General features: G+C 41.4%; 2 protein-coding genes and 1 non-coding gene across 3 annotated transcripts; all 3 read right to left on the bottom strand.

Moving 5' to 3' along the window:
* Window positions 1-829: 829 nt before the first annotated feature.
* LOC134150932 (11-beta-hydroxysteroid dehydrogenase 1-like) lies at window positions 830-3,542 on the bottom strand. The gene is made up of 2 exons (XM_062595103.1): window positions 3,297-3,542; window positions 830-1,442 (listed from the first exon to the last, which is right to left on the bottom strand). The coding sequence occupies exons 1-2, from the start codon at window positions 3,520-3,522 to the stop codon at window positions 1,210-1,212; spliced, it is 459 nt and encodes a 152-aa protein (XP_062451087.1). The 5' UTR covers window positions 3,523-3,542; the 3' UTR covers window positions 830-1,209.
* On the bottom strand, window positions 2,936-3,007 carry TRNAG-UCC (transfer RNA glycine (anticodon UCC)). Its single transcript has one exon. It is a non-coding gene; the product is annotated as a tRNA-Gly (tRNA).
* Window positions 3,543-6,661: 3,119 nt separating the features above from the next.
* Window positions 6,662-11,982, bottom strand: LOC134150871 (11-beta-hydroxysteroid dehydrogenase 1-like). The gene is made up of 6 exons (XM_062595018.1): window positions 11,647-11,982; window positions 10,923-11,053; window positions 10,219-10,330; window positions 9,361-9,546; window positions 8,402-8,545; window positions 6,662-7,583 (listed from the first exon to the last, which is right to left on the bottom strand). Exons 1-6 carry the CDS (start codon window positions 11,732-11,734, stop codon window positions 7,363-7,365), a joined length of 882 nt encoding a protein of 293 aa, XP_062451002.1. The 5' UTR covers window positions 11,735-11,982; the 3' UTR covers window positions 6,662-7,362.

Below are 11,982 nucleotides of genomic sequence, written 5' to 3'. Positions count from 1 at the left end.
TATTTTAAGGCTTCTTGCAGACTGGAAAAAGTGTATTTTTTTAGCTGCTGAGAAGAGGTCACAAACGGCAGAAATTCATCAAGGTCTTTATAGGGAAGTGAAAGCTGTGTTAATGCAAATCATGCAGTGAGGTTGTTTAACCAGCTGTGTACTGGTAAAGGTTGTCTGCCTATTCATGTAGAAAAGGAACAAAACTGAATTAGAGATGTTATAAAGTACTGTGAGATTTATTTTCTAAAGACCAACCTAGAATAGGTACATTTTAAAAAAAATCCATTTCAAAGACCCTCTTGTATAGCTTTGTTTGTAGGGTTCATGCAGATCAGGCTAAATCCCTATCTAGAATGAACTGAGACCCCTTTCCCAATTAACCACGTGGCTCCCCTTTATAATCCGATTTCCTCATCTCTCCAGTCTAAATCTTTTTTGTTAATTTTTTTAAAAATATAATTTTAACCAGGTCACTAAGGTATTACATAGTTCAGTCAAGTCCTATGAATCTCCTTGTCTTTTCTGCAGAAATACTTAAATATGGTTTGGGGGTTCAGCTGTCTTTCACATTAATTACCTTTTACTTAATCCCTTCTGTGACAGCGAGGTGGTAAAGTGAAGAGAGAACATACAACAAAAGCATATGCAAATATCACAATGCACAGGATCCTAGTTCAGTATGCCTCTCAAAACATTAAGTTTTAATAACTTACAGGTTTTCTGGTGAGAAAATAGTTTCTAGATGTTGAACTGCAGTAAGACACAAAGCTTAGCTTTATTCAGGCTGAAATGCTAAGCTGCCAGCACAGAAAATCTACTGATGAATGGGGTCCGATAGGGAAATCCTGCTGTCAGTTTACTCTGCTGAAGTGTTTATTGATCAGATAAAGCCAGTTACAAGCAGTTGTTACTAAAATATACATTTGCGTGCTGTGTCATAGGTTCCTGATATATCTCTTCTTATATTGGCAGCTCTGAAGAGGCCCTGTGTTCCCCAGCCATGTTGTCTTCAGAAAGAGCCCACATGCAACATCATAGCACAGGATTTTTTGAAAACACTTGTATGAGTGGGAACACAACTGCTGTGATGTATCACTGTGAAGCCACTCTGGTGACTTAGCAAAGAGCACCCAGAATAGCTAGATTAACTCCAAAATCGTGCATCCTGCACAACGTGCCACTGTGTTCTTGTGGCCTTGTGCTGACACACTAGCTGCCTCAGGAGGCCCCATTGTGTTCTTTAGCTATGTTCTTCTGATATTTTTTTACTTTTATGAGAAAATTAAGGAAGTCTGGAGCCCAGTCTTGAAAGAAGAGCAGACTCTTCATGGTCAAGTACAGATAGTACAGCTCTTTCTGGTGCAGTGGTCTGCTCTTGATGATCTCCAGCACGCACTCCTCTGATGCAGCTGTCCCATGAATCACATGGGAGATGGTTTTCATAGCAGTTTCTAGATAGGGAGGAGAGCAAGAAAAAGTGATGTCAGATGTAGAGGGGCTGCAAAAGGAACCATAGGATCAAGGTTCAGAACTATCCATGACTTCATTTAACGAACTAGTAGAAATGTTGGGGATCAGGTCTATTTCTTAAAGTTTAGAACATGTACAAAATTACAGTAATGTTCTTTCTACTCCTTTCCACTTTTTAATTAGTTTTAGAACTGAATCCCCATCTCCTGTGAGTGTATGACATGGATAGTTGAGTCAAAGATATTGGACCACATTTTTTTTAAATGTTGAGCTTCCATTTCCAAAATTATACTGTCATTTAAGGGCTGAGATTTCAGCAGTTCTGGGAAAGTAGAATACTGACAGGTCTGTCGCCAACATATGTTCTCTTCTTTCTAGAAATGCCTTTTCTGACTCAGCAGTGGATGTGCGCAGCTCCTAAAAAAAATGAGGCCCAGGTAAATATCAAATTTACCAGTATCAGTAAGGCCCAAGACACAGAGTGTGATGGAAACATTGATGTTGTTGGTGATGGATTCCTGTCACAAGGAGCTGAAGAATACATCTAATGCAAACTTTGTTGCAGAATAGGGAGCAATAAATGTGATGCCAACTTTACCTGGGGTCAGGGGCTTCTGCCATCAGTGCTCACATACTGCACCAGAGTACTGTCCTTGGAGTAGCTAAAATATTTAGCTTTAGAGTAACTGGGTGATCTGTCTTGAATGCTTGAGAAAAATAAATAAATGCAGGAATGTTTAAAATGAGGAGGGGAGAAACAAGGTCTTCCTAACTTATTTTTCCTGTAACATGTGACATAGTGGCATGAAGTATCTTCAGCTGTAGGTGATACTGTTCTTGCACTGCTGCATTTTACATCCTTATATAGCAAGTGCATACATAATATATGGTCATGCACATAAATAATGCAGGGGTGTACCATTGACTGTAATGCATAATGGTTTTTTTAGTTTGGAAGGTAGGTTTGATGCTGAAGTTATGCTGATCAGTATTGTGTAGAACAAGAGTTAGTGCCTGGCTTTTATTAAAGAATGCTTTCAAGGCAGGGTGTGTTAAGAAAGATCCAAGGTATAATGTCTGTCTTCAGAAACCTGTTTGCTGTTGCTGCTTAACAAGATATAGGTTTTAGCAGCCCTTCCCTAGACTTCCTGTTTCTGGCTGGGCTTAGAGATGCAGCTTCGGCTGTGCACCCTTTGTGGTGCCTGTGGAGCTGCAGGAAGAAGAGTGGCCTGCATACTTTTTGACCTTTTCACCCCAGGTTTTGTCAGGAAGTACAGCTAACTGCAAATGTAGGACCTCAGGAGTGTGTATCATAGAATTATAGAATGGTAAGTTTGGAATGGACCTCTGGAGATCATCTAGTCCAACCCTCTGTGTAGCCCATATGGGGACTGAACCTGCGACCTTGGCATTAGCAGCACCATGCTTTAACCAACTGAGCTAAACCTGCCCCCCTAAAGAAGAAAAGCGTGTGTGCATTGGCCAGAAATCGAACCCAGGTCAACTGCTTGGAAGGCAGCTATGCTCACCACTATACCACCAATGCATGTGTATCCCTCCTTCACTGAGAAGACGATGGGTATGTTCAAAGATAATAGAAGAATGGGGCATAAAGTGTAAATCCTCCAAATGACTTATATTGTGTGTGCAATCTGCAGATTATACAGGCTATGATCCCAGAATCCTAGGCAGATGACTTTCTACCTTACGGTTCTTATCTCCTCTTTTGAAGAAAAATTGCAGATGGAATCCTTTGTAGGCAGTGGAAGAGACTAAAATCAGAGGAGAGCCTGGCACTGGCTGCCCCAGGACTCTCTAGCCTGTCTCATGCTCACCTTCCATGGAGGAAATGATAATGATGCTGCCCTTGCTCTCCTTCAGCATTGGTAGGGCAGAAATAGTTATGGCTATGCAGCTGAGGAAGTTGGTCTCCATCAGCTCTCGTATGTACCCAAAATCCCCATTGAAGCAGCTGAGGTAGCTGTAACCGACATGGTTTAGGGTAAGCATATCAAGGCTCTCCTGGAAGCAGAATATAAGTTTGTGATGGGCATCTTGCATCCTCAAACCAAAAGCCTTTTCTTGTGTTGGCTAGAACACCTTGAAACTTAACTTGAGAATGCTGGAAGAAAGGGCAGCTCCTACCCATGTACCCCAGTCTCTTTCACCAGCTCCTTGGCAAATGCTGTGTTTTCCATGCTGCTACTCACGCAGCAAGCAGATGCTGCGCTGAGCTCAAGGTATCACTCCACAACCTATGACAACAGTGAGAAAGGTGTTAGACATGGGTACTCCTCTGTCACCTCCCCCCATGCTGCAAATGCTGTAACTCATCCTTGGGCCAGATGGGAAGAGCGTGCCTTCCTGTCTATTGGTAATTGTTCTGACTTCATGAGAGGAGACATTGCTCATATAAATGTTTCTGACTGCAATGAGTTAAAGAGTGGCACATCTAAGCCAAATATTTAGTATTTATAAAAGATACTGAAAAGGGATATGACTGCTTAATTGATTCTGTTGTATTCAGGGAACAAAAACAATTTGTATTTTGAGAGCCCTAAGGATTGATCAGACAAGAGTTGGGCACCCTGGTGGTGGTGGTGTTGGTGATTAGCATATAAAGCTGCAAACTGTGGAGAAAGAAATGCTGTGCTGTCAGCTTTGAAAATACAATACATAATGGTGTGAGAGATGTTAAACAAGCTCGTGCTGGGGAAAATGGAACAATGAATCTGTAAGATATCGGGCAGGCTCATGTGGTCTGGATGGGGCGAATATCCATGCACTTTTTACCTGTGGGGTTCTGGATTGTAAAACTACTTAGTCTGCTTGATGTCATGGTGACCAGGTACCCAGGGAGTGCTCTGTTTGCCATTTACTTTCTGCAACTTGGCCTCTGTCTCTTCTGTGATCAAGATATGGGACCTTATGTGTACCAGGTGACAAGCCATCTGCTCTTAGATTTCACTGCTGGCACCTGTTACGATCACCCATTACCCTCTGAGTGTCTCTGGATGTTCAGCAACATCAGATCCCCAGTGTAGGCCCCATACTGTGCCCAACAGCCCTACGAACCAGTGTTAGTTATCGAAAGCCCTCAGGAATTGGATCTCCTCTAGGTCAGTTCCACCTTTGTTCCCAGAAAAAGGGAGCAGGGAAACTATGTGCAGAAACACTGCACTATTGTAATGTGCAGCTGCTCTCACAAACCCAGAGTGGAATTTGCTCCTTAATCCTGGTTTGAACAGACCACAGAGCTTAGATCTCTTGTGCACTTCAGTTCTATTAGTTGCTTTTAAAAATTACTAGGGGGTGACTAAGAAAAGGATTAAACATCTAGAATGGATAAATGCATATTTTCAAACAAATTCATTTACTGAGATCAAACACTATGTGATACCAGCAGAGGCCAAACATAATCCTATGAGTTTCTTCTAGATGGTACAGCATGCTCTGAACAGTTGCACTGTGCTATTGCCTTTGCCAAAGCTCCCCTCGACAAGCTCTCATCCATCCTTTGTGTTAGGAGGTTTACCAGCCGCATTTTGAAAGGGCATTCAAACTGCACATACTTTTCTTTATAGATCCATGCTGTCATTCTGACAGTAGCCTCGCTGACTGTGGTTTTAAAGCGCTTTTTTTCCTGCTGATTTACCTTCTTTGAAGAATGCTGAATAAAAATAAAATGCCAGCACCGCTCCCACCAAGGGGATGAAAGTAACAGCCCTATCTCTCTGTGAAAAAACAGGCAAGAAATGAACAAACTCTTCAGGTCTGATCACAGAGGTGGAGTGCTAGATGTATTGGTAGGTTGAAGATTGGGCTGCAAGAGATAGTAGTTTTAAACTGACTTTTGTCTTGCATAAGTTTGACTGCTGATATACCTATTGGACCTTTTTTTTGCATTTCCTGTAATTCAGCAAACATTAGCATAATGGAGAATGCCACTTTGGACTTTATGCTGTCCCTTGGCACCCTTTTCCTGCCATGAATTTCAGGCATGCTTTCTGATTAACATTGAAAGGAAGGCTCTAAAAAGCCTCCTAGCCTGACAGAGAGGTAGCCTTGTTGTTAGGTGACTGCCTTTGGAGATGGGAAACCTGTTAGTGCAGACTTCCTAAGAGAAGTTGGCATTCTTCTGCTTCCTCAAGTGCAAAACAGAGGCAATACTTGCCTTCCTCACTGGCTGCCATAAGGATTTATTAAATGGAGATAATCACCATAGTACAGATTCATATGATTATCCAGAAAAAAATGTATTGGCAAAGTTTGTGGGGTTTAGATTCTTATCATTATTTCCAGGTTATCCTATGTGATAATGCTATTTGTTATATCTAAAAAATATACTGTGTCTTGAGGAATCCACTGAGGCTGGTTGCAAAAGGCAATAAAAGAGCTAAGTGAGTATATCAGAAAGACTTTCAGCTTCCATGAGTTTTGTACGTCACACTGCTGAGCATCTGCCTAGGCATATGGAGAACTGATTTGCAAATAATTCTCTCAAGGGGTGAGTCTAAAGGCCAAAACCCACTCTGTATGCACAGGTTAGTGCAAGGGATCTCAGGATAAGGCAAAAAGAAATGTCATTGGGTTTGTAGTATGAGTTCCTAAATTCCTTTAGAAAGTAAGTAGCAAAGTGATTCTCAGGAGTACTTCTGGTGGGAATTTTTTGGGGGGAGGCTTCTTACTTCTTTGTTTCAAAACAGGTAACAGCTGGAAGGGAAGGTACTAGTTTTGTCAAGGAGGTACCATCTCTGCCAGGATTATTGCTCCAATAGCTACAGCCACATTAGATGTAAATGCAGCAGTTTGTGAGCTGCTGCTGGAGGAGCTGAAGTAACCTAATGCTTGCTGCTGCCGGTTTGGTGCTTAGGTTTTGCATTCAGTATCCTATTGCTTCCAGTGCTCAAGCTCACAGCTTATCATGGCAATGTGGCAGGTCTGCTCTGTGTATCTAGAAGGCTGTGTAATACTGTATAAGTCTGTAAGAAATGGTAATCCTAACAAAAGGCTGCATGGAAAAGCCTGCATTTAAGTCAGAAATTAAGTTAAAAATAGGATAAAAGAAGAATTATTCCTAAAATGGAATAATAAAGGATTATTGCAAGGATTCAACTTTCCTATGAAAGACAAATCAATGGAATTGTACAGCACTTGTAATGGAGAAGGAGGGGGGAAATACAGAAGACACAAGACTAAATCTAGTGGATTTTATTTAATGATTGGTTTATGTTACTACTTTTCCATAGCCTGGGGGAAGAGAATGGGTCTAACCAGTTGGAATATTACAGCTGCAGGAAATTCCCCTGCATGTTGTGTACCACAGCACATGGTTGTCTCAGCTAGATCGTCTAGAGATGATGTGATTTACTTAAAATAACTTAAAACTTTTAAAAACACAAATGGAATTTTCTAATCTGAGGGCTGTTGAACTATCCTAATGTATACAGTTATTCAGTAAAATAATCTATCTGTTGCAAATATTTTATCTACCAGCAGAGGAGGCTATTGGACAGAATAAACCTTCCTAAACTGGCAAATGCTAAGACTTCTTTAATAACTGGAACTGTAATGAGAGCCACAGACGCTAACCACACAGATGTGGTTAGTTCTTATTTCTATTTAAATGCAAAGGCAACAGTGCTAGCTAAGGAGGACTGAGAGTAGGGAATGCAATGCTGGCATCCAAACCAGCAGATGAAGGTGCAGCATTTCACTGCAGTGGGAGTGGGAGGCCCGTCATGCATTGCTGTGCAGGGCCATAAAACACTGGAGAATCCAGCATTTCATTCCCTAGACACAAGGGAGCTTGAGCAGAGATGCTTTGTGTAGCCCTCAGCAATGGTTAAAATAGCATCAAGATAAGCATCAAGCATAAGAAGAAAAGTGCTAGAGGATCGTTTAGTTTTCCTTCAAATTCTCTATGTTGTAGTGCTTCCTAACCAGATAATCTAGGAAATCTGCAGCCCAGTCCCGGATCAGGAGGGGTATTTTAGTAGAAGCGTATTTGTAGTAAACTTCCCGTTGGCGGAGAGCTCCCCCTTTGATGATTTCCAGCGCACACTCCTCTTTGGGTGCTGGGGATATCAGGACCACATCAGCAGCGGCTTTCATGGCACTCTCTAGCCCAGGAGAACAAAAGAAACTTCAGTCAGATTTGGACTGCCCTCTGCAAGTTGCCTAAGGATATGCTAGGTATTGTTTAAAAGGTAATTATCATCAATTTAGCCTTCTGTGAGCTCAGCTCTTCCAAAAGTTCTGTGCTACAGGACTGCTTCATGTCATGTATGATATGCAGCAGCTAGGGACTCTTGCAAGACTAGGACAGGACTCTCTGTGCTTAGCTTTCTATGCATACAGTCCTTTTCCTGAAGAGTTCAACTTGTGATGAGCGATGTGAGGGGTTGAGGAAGACTGTGTTATTTAATTAATGCAAATGCAGGTAGTAGAACAGGTAAAATAATTTATTAAAATTAGATATATTAGTATACACTTGAAAATGGAAGTAATTTTGTGAGACTAAAAATAATTTCTTGACCATTGTCCAGCACATACAGCATTTTTCAAGCTACTCTAATACATGCACTTGCATTTACATAATTTGTCATTGTATCAATAGAGGAAATAATGGGAAATACGCAGCTGGCACAAGCACTTATAGTCACTGAATATTAGGCTGTGCCAGCCATTATGTAGTGGTTGATTTTCTGTTGCCATGGGTGAAGAAATTAGTTTTCGGACTCTTCTTTGGGGGAGAGGTAGTGTCCTTCAGGGCAGATGGAAGTGCGTTTTGCATGCATTCACAGTATGGGGGGCTTGGTGGAAAAGAAGCAACAGAGGTGGAAGGAAGGGTCAGTGGAGAAGGGACTTTAGGGTAGGATAAAAAGCTTAGTGTGATGTTCTGTTCCTAATCAGCCAGGTCAAACACAACTGATCTTACCAGTATTAATGAAGCCAAGGACACAGAGCGTGATGGAAACATTAACACTCTGAATGCTGAATTCCTGCCTCAGGGAGCTGAAAAATCCATCCAAGGCAAACTTAGTTGCAGAATAGGGAACAGTAAATGGAAACCCAACTTTACCTAGACACAGAGTTAAGTTCTATTATAGCACAGAAAGCTGCACTGCATGAACCTCTTTTTATTTTTCCTCAGATAAAGTATTTTACTCAAATGGAATTTACTGTTTGTGAAATGTCATCCTGGCATCTGAGCAGCTGAAGATTGCCAAGTATTCCCATCCAGTTCCAGATCTCTTAAGACCTTAGGTCCAACAACATGTCTCATGTCCCTGCTCAGTATGAGCAACAACCAGAAACTGTGAAACCTCCAGAGAGGAAAGGCAGAGCAAAGTTTAATCCCTTTTGGCTCTGGATACTAAATTATCATCACCAAAAGTCTAACCAGCACACTGGCTGTGAGATGGGGACATCTGCTATTAATTCAGTTTCCTGACTAATAGAAATTTATTAGAATAGTCATGTTTTTATGTCAATAACTAACTCTACAAATATGAACAAGAATTTGACCTACCACAACAAGATGAACGATCAGTCAGAGAGACAACACAAGGAGAAATTAATGTATTTCCTCTTTTCTCCATAAAACTGGAGATGTACTAGGTTTGCTGCTAAGAGCGGCATACCAGGGTATGGAGTTTGCCTCCTCAAGGAACATGGCTATGGCTAGTCAGAAAGAAAGCTGGAGCAATCAGATGCCATCAGAGAAAAATGCCAATGAGAAAATGCAAAAGAGTCCTTTTCAAAAAAAAAAAAAAAAATTTTTTTTGAGTGTGTTAAGCAGTTATGACTGTTAATCTGTTAATATGTTGCCTATGAAAATCAGCCCATGGTCTCTTTTGACTAATTCTCATATCACCTGCTTTGCTGCATACTCACCTGCCATAGATGAAACTACTACAATGCTGCCCCCGCTCTCCTTCAGCATAGGCAGAGCAGAGACCGTCATAGCTACATAGCTGAGGAAGTTAATCTGCAGGAGCTTTTGTACGTGCCCAACATCCCCATCAAAATAACTGAAGTACGACTTGCCAATGTGATTAAGAATCAGCATGTCTAGGCCTCCTGAAAGCAGAGGAGCAGGCATTAGTGTTGGGTAGGGGAAGGCTAAAAGCAGAAGAACAGAGGCACTCCTTGGAGCACAATGAATATAATAATAATAAAAAAATAGGTTTTTGGGTCAGAGCTGTGGCCTGTTATCTTTGAAGCAGGGACAGTCCAGACAGCATCTGGCAGTAAAAATGTGCTTGGCATACCTCACTTGTCCTAGACAAGAGAGCTGCAAAAAGCATGTTATTTGTTGTGATTTTTTTTGTTTGTTTTTCTGGTTAAAAACACAAATAACATAGCACAAATGAGATCACTCCTGAGTTGTCTGTGGGTCTAGGGTGGGAGAAGGAGTGCTCCAGACTGAGCTGAAATATTGCATTTCCGCAGCAATGACCCATGACCAGAATAGCAAGGTTGCTACAGGGCTAACCGACAGCTTCAGCCATGGTAGTTGGTGGTGATGAAATACAGGATTATGATACTGGAACAGGATGTTACCGGGGCACAGAGATGAAATCAAGAGGGCAGTTTGGGGTGAGCTAAACTGATAAGGATTGGAAGGAGGGCCTGGAGCAGCACTGGGGGCAGGATAAAAAGCAGAGAATTAAGGAAAGTCTTTCTTGTCCCACCCTGTCTCTGATTCTCCTTTTTTGTCATTGTGTTCTCAAGAGCAAGCCATAAACTTACCCATTAAGTTCTCTGCCTCCTTCACAACATGCTCAGCAAATGCCATGTCCTCCATGCTGCCACTCACGTACTGTGCAGAGGCTGCCCCCAGCTTAAGGCACTGTTCAACAACCTGGGACACACCAACAGGACACCTCAAACTTACTTCCCTGTAGTGTGAAGTCTGCTGCTGTACAGCTCTGGTGTACTAAAAGAGGCTATCTGTGCTCATTGTAATGTGTCCCTGAGTTAAAAACAGCAATCTGAAGTTTCTGGGAGCATGTTCGAAGCTTCTTAAGTTTCAAAGGGAGCCTGAAAACATGTTTGTTTGGTAAATGCATTACCCAAGGCAGATGACAATGGAATTGCATGCATGTAGGGTGAGTGGGGAGCGTATATATCATTGCAGTGGAATGAGGGTGTGTGCATGTGCTGGTGCAGAATGTATACATGGAATAGGTATACATAACTAGGCAACTTTAAATGTAACTGCATGTGTTATGTAGAATGTATGTATCTGACAATGATTTTTGAGTATATGGAAGCCCCAGATAGTGTGAGTATGCATACCCATGAATATAAATGTGCATAATTGGTATTTGTGCCATGGCAATTATATGTGCATATAGGTATGCATATATACCTGTTATACAAGATTGGCCTTCCTATGTTTGTGTGTGCACTGTCATGAACATGCATGTGTGAGTGCTTAGCTTGCCATTTACTTTCTGTAGCTTGGTCTCTGTCCGTGCTGTGACCAAAATATGGGATCCCATCCGTGCAAGGTGATAAGCCATCTGCTCTCCAATTCCAGTGCTTGCTCCAGTGACAATCACTCGCTTCCCTTTCAGCATCTCTGGAGACCAAGGCACAGGGATTTAATTTATCCAAACCCTACAAAAAAAATCTCCTGATGTCCCTGAAAGCACTCAACTGCAACCTGTGTGAGCCTGTTAAGTGCTGAGTGAGTTCTGTCCTGCATCAGGATGTTTCTTCCTTTGCCTGGAAAAAGCTGCAAAAAGGAGCAGCTGCAGTTCCTAATGTGAACACAATAATGCAGGAACAGTTCTTTACTCTTTCAACTATTTTTTTTTCACAAACTGAGACACAGCTTAAACACATTGTGCAATAAAAACCCCACTAAATACATTTTTCAAAACTTAAAATCCAACATTTTAAAATCATTTTTCTAAGTTTTGTTATACATTTCAAAATGGAGCATTAAAAGCCTTTCTATTTTAGAAACCTTCTACCTCACCTATTTGCTCAGTAACTATTTCTACCTGTTACTTGACTGATTCAATTTCAAATCTTTGCTAAAACAAGGTTCCATTATCAGCAGTGATGCAAATGCTCAAACATGCTTTGTTCCAAGCTCTGTACAGTTTTTATGCAAAACACTCAAATGTGACTTTTAATATTTTAAAGACATTCACTTTTAATACTTACCCGGTTTGAAATTCTCCCTCGCAGAATAAAAACAGAAGGCCAAGACCAATCCCAAAAAGGGAATGAGAATCTTTTGCAACCAACCCATCCCACTGTAGAGTCAGGAAATAAAGCATGAAAGAGAAGGGAGGAAAAAAAAAATCTGCAGAGCTGCTCCAGAAAGAAGCAGCAATGCCAATCCTTTAAAACCTGTTAGTGAAGGAACTACAACTTCCAAAGCACTGGAAAATCACAATTGGATTGATAAGCGAAGCAAAACCTCTGATTTGCTCCTCAGTGGAGCTGGTGAACCTTGTTTCACCTAACTGACAGTGTTGCTTTGGGTTCTGCCTGGCT

The sequence above is a fragment of the Rhea pennata genome, chromosome 25 (assembly GCF_028389875.1).
Source record: "Rhea pennata isolate bPtePen1 chromosome 25, bPtePen1.pri, whole genome shotgun sequence".
Taxonomy (NCBI): Eukaryota; Metazoa; Chordata; class Aves; order Rheiformes; family Rheidae; genus Rhea; species Rhea pennata.
The sequence above is the reverse complement of the archived record's forward strand: the minus strand, read 5'-3'. Positions and strand labels throughout refer to the sequence as shown.

Excerpts from the sequence above, each read along its gene's own strand:
- LOC134150871 (XM_062595018.1), bottom strand. The coding sequence starts at position 11,734 with ATGGGTTGGTTGCAAAAGATTCTCATTCCCTTTTTGGGATTGGTCTTG. Across the intron at positions 11,054-11,646 it reads GAGGGAGAATTTCAAACCGG|AGATGCTGAAAGGGAAGCGA; the intron begins GTAAGTATTAAA and ends CTTGGTCTCCAG. Across the intron at positions 7,584-8,401 it reads CCTTGGCTTCATTAATACTG|AGAGTGCCATGAAAGCCGCT; the intron begins GTAAGATCAGTT and ends CTCCTGGGCTAG.
- LOC134150932 (XM_062595103.1), bottom strand. The coding sequence starts at position 3,522 with ATGCAAGATGCCCATCACAAACTTATATTCTGCTTCCAGGAGAGCCTT. Across the intron at positions 1,443-3,296 it reads TATCATTTCCTCCATGGAAG|AAACTGCTATGAAAACCATC; the intron begins GTGAGCATGAGA and ends CTCCCTATCTAG.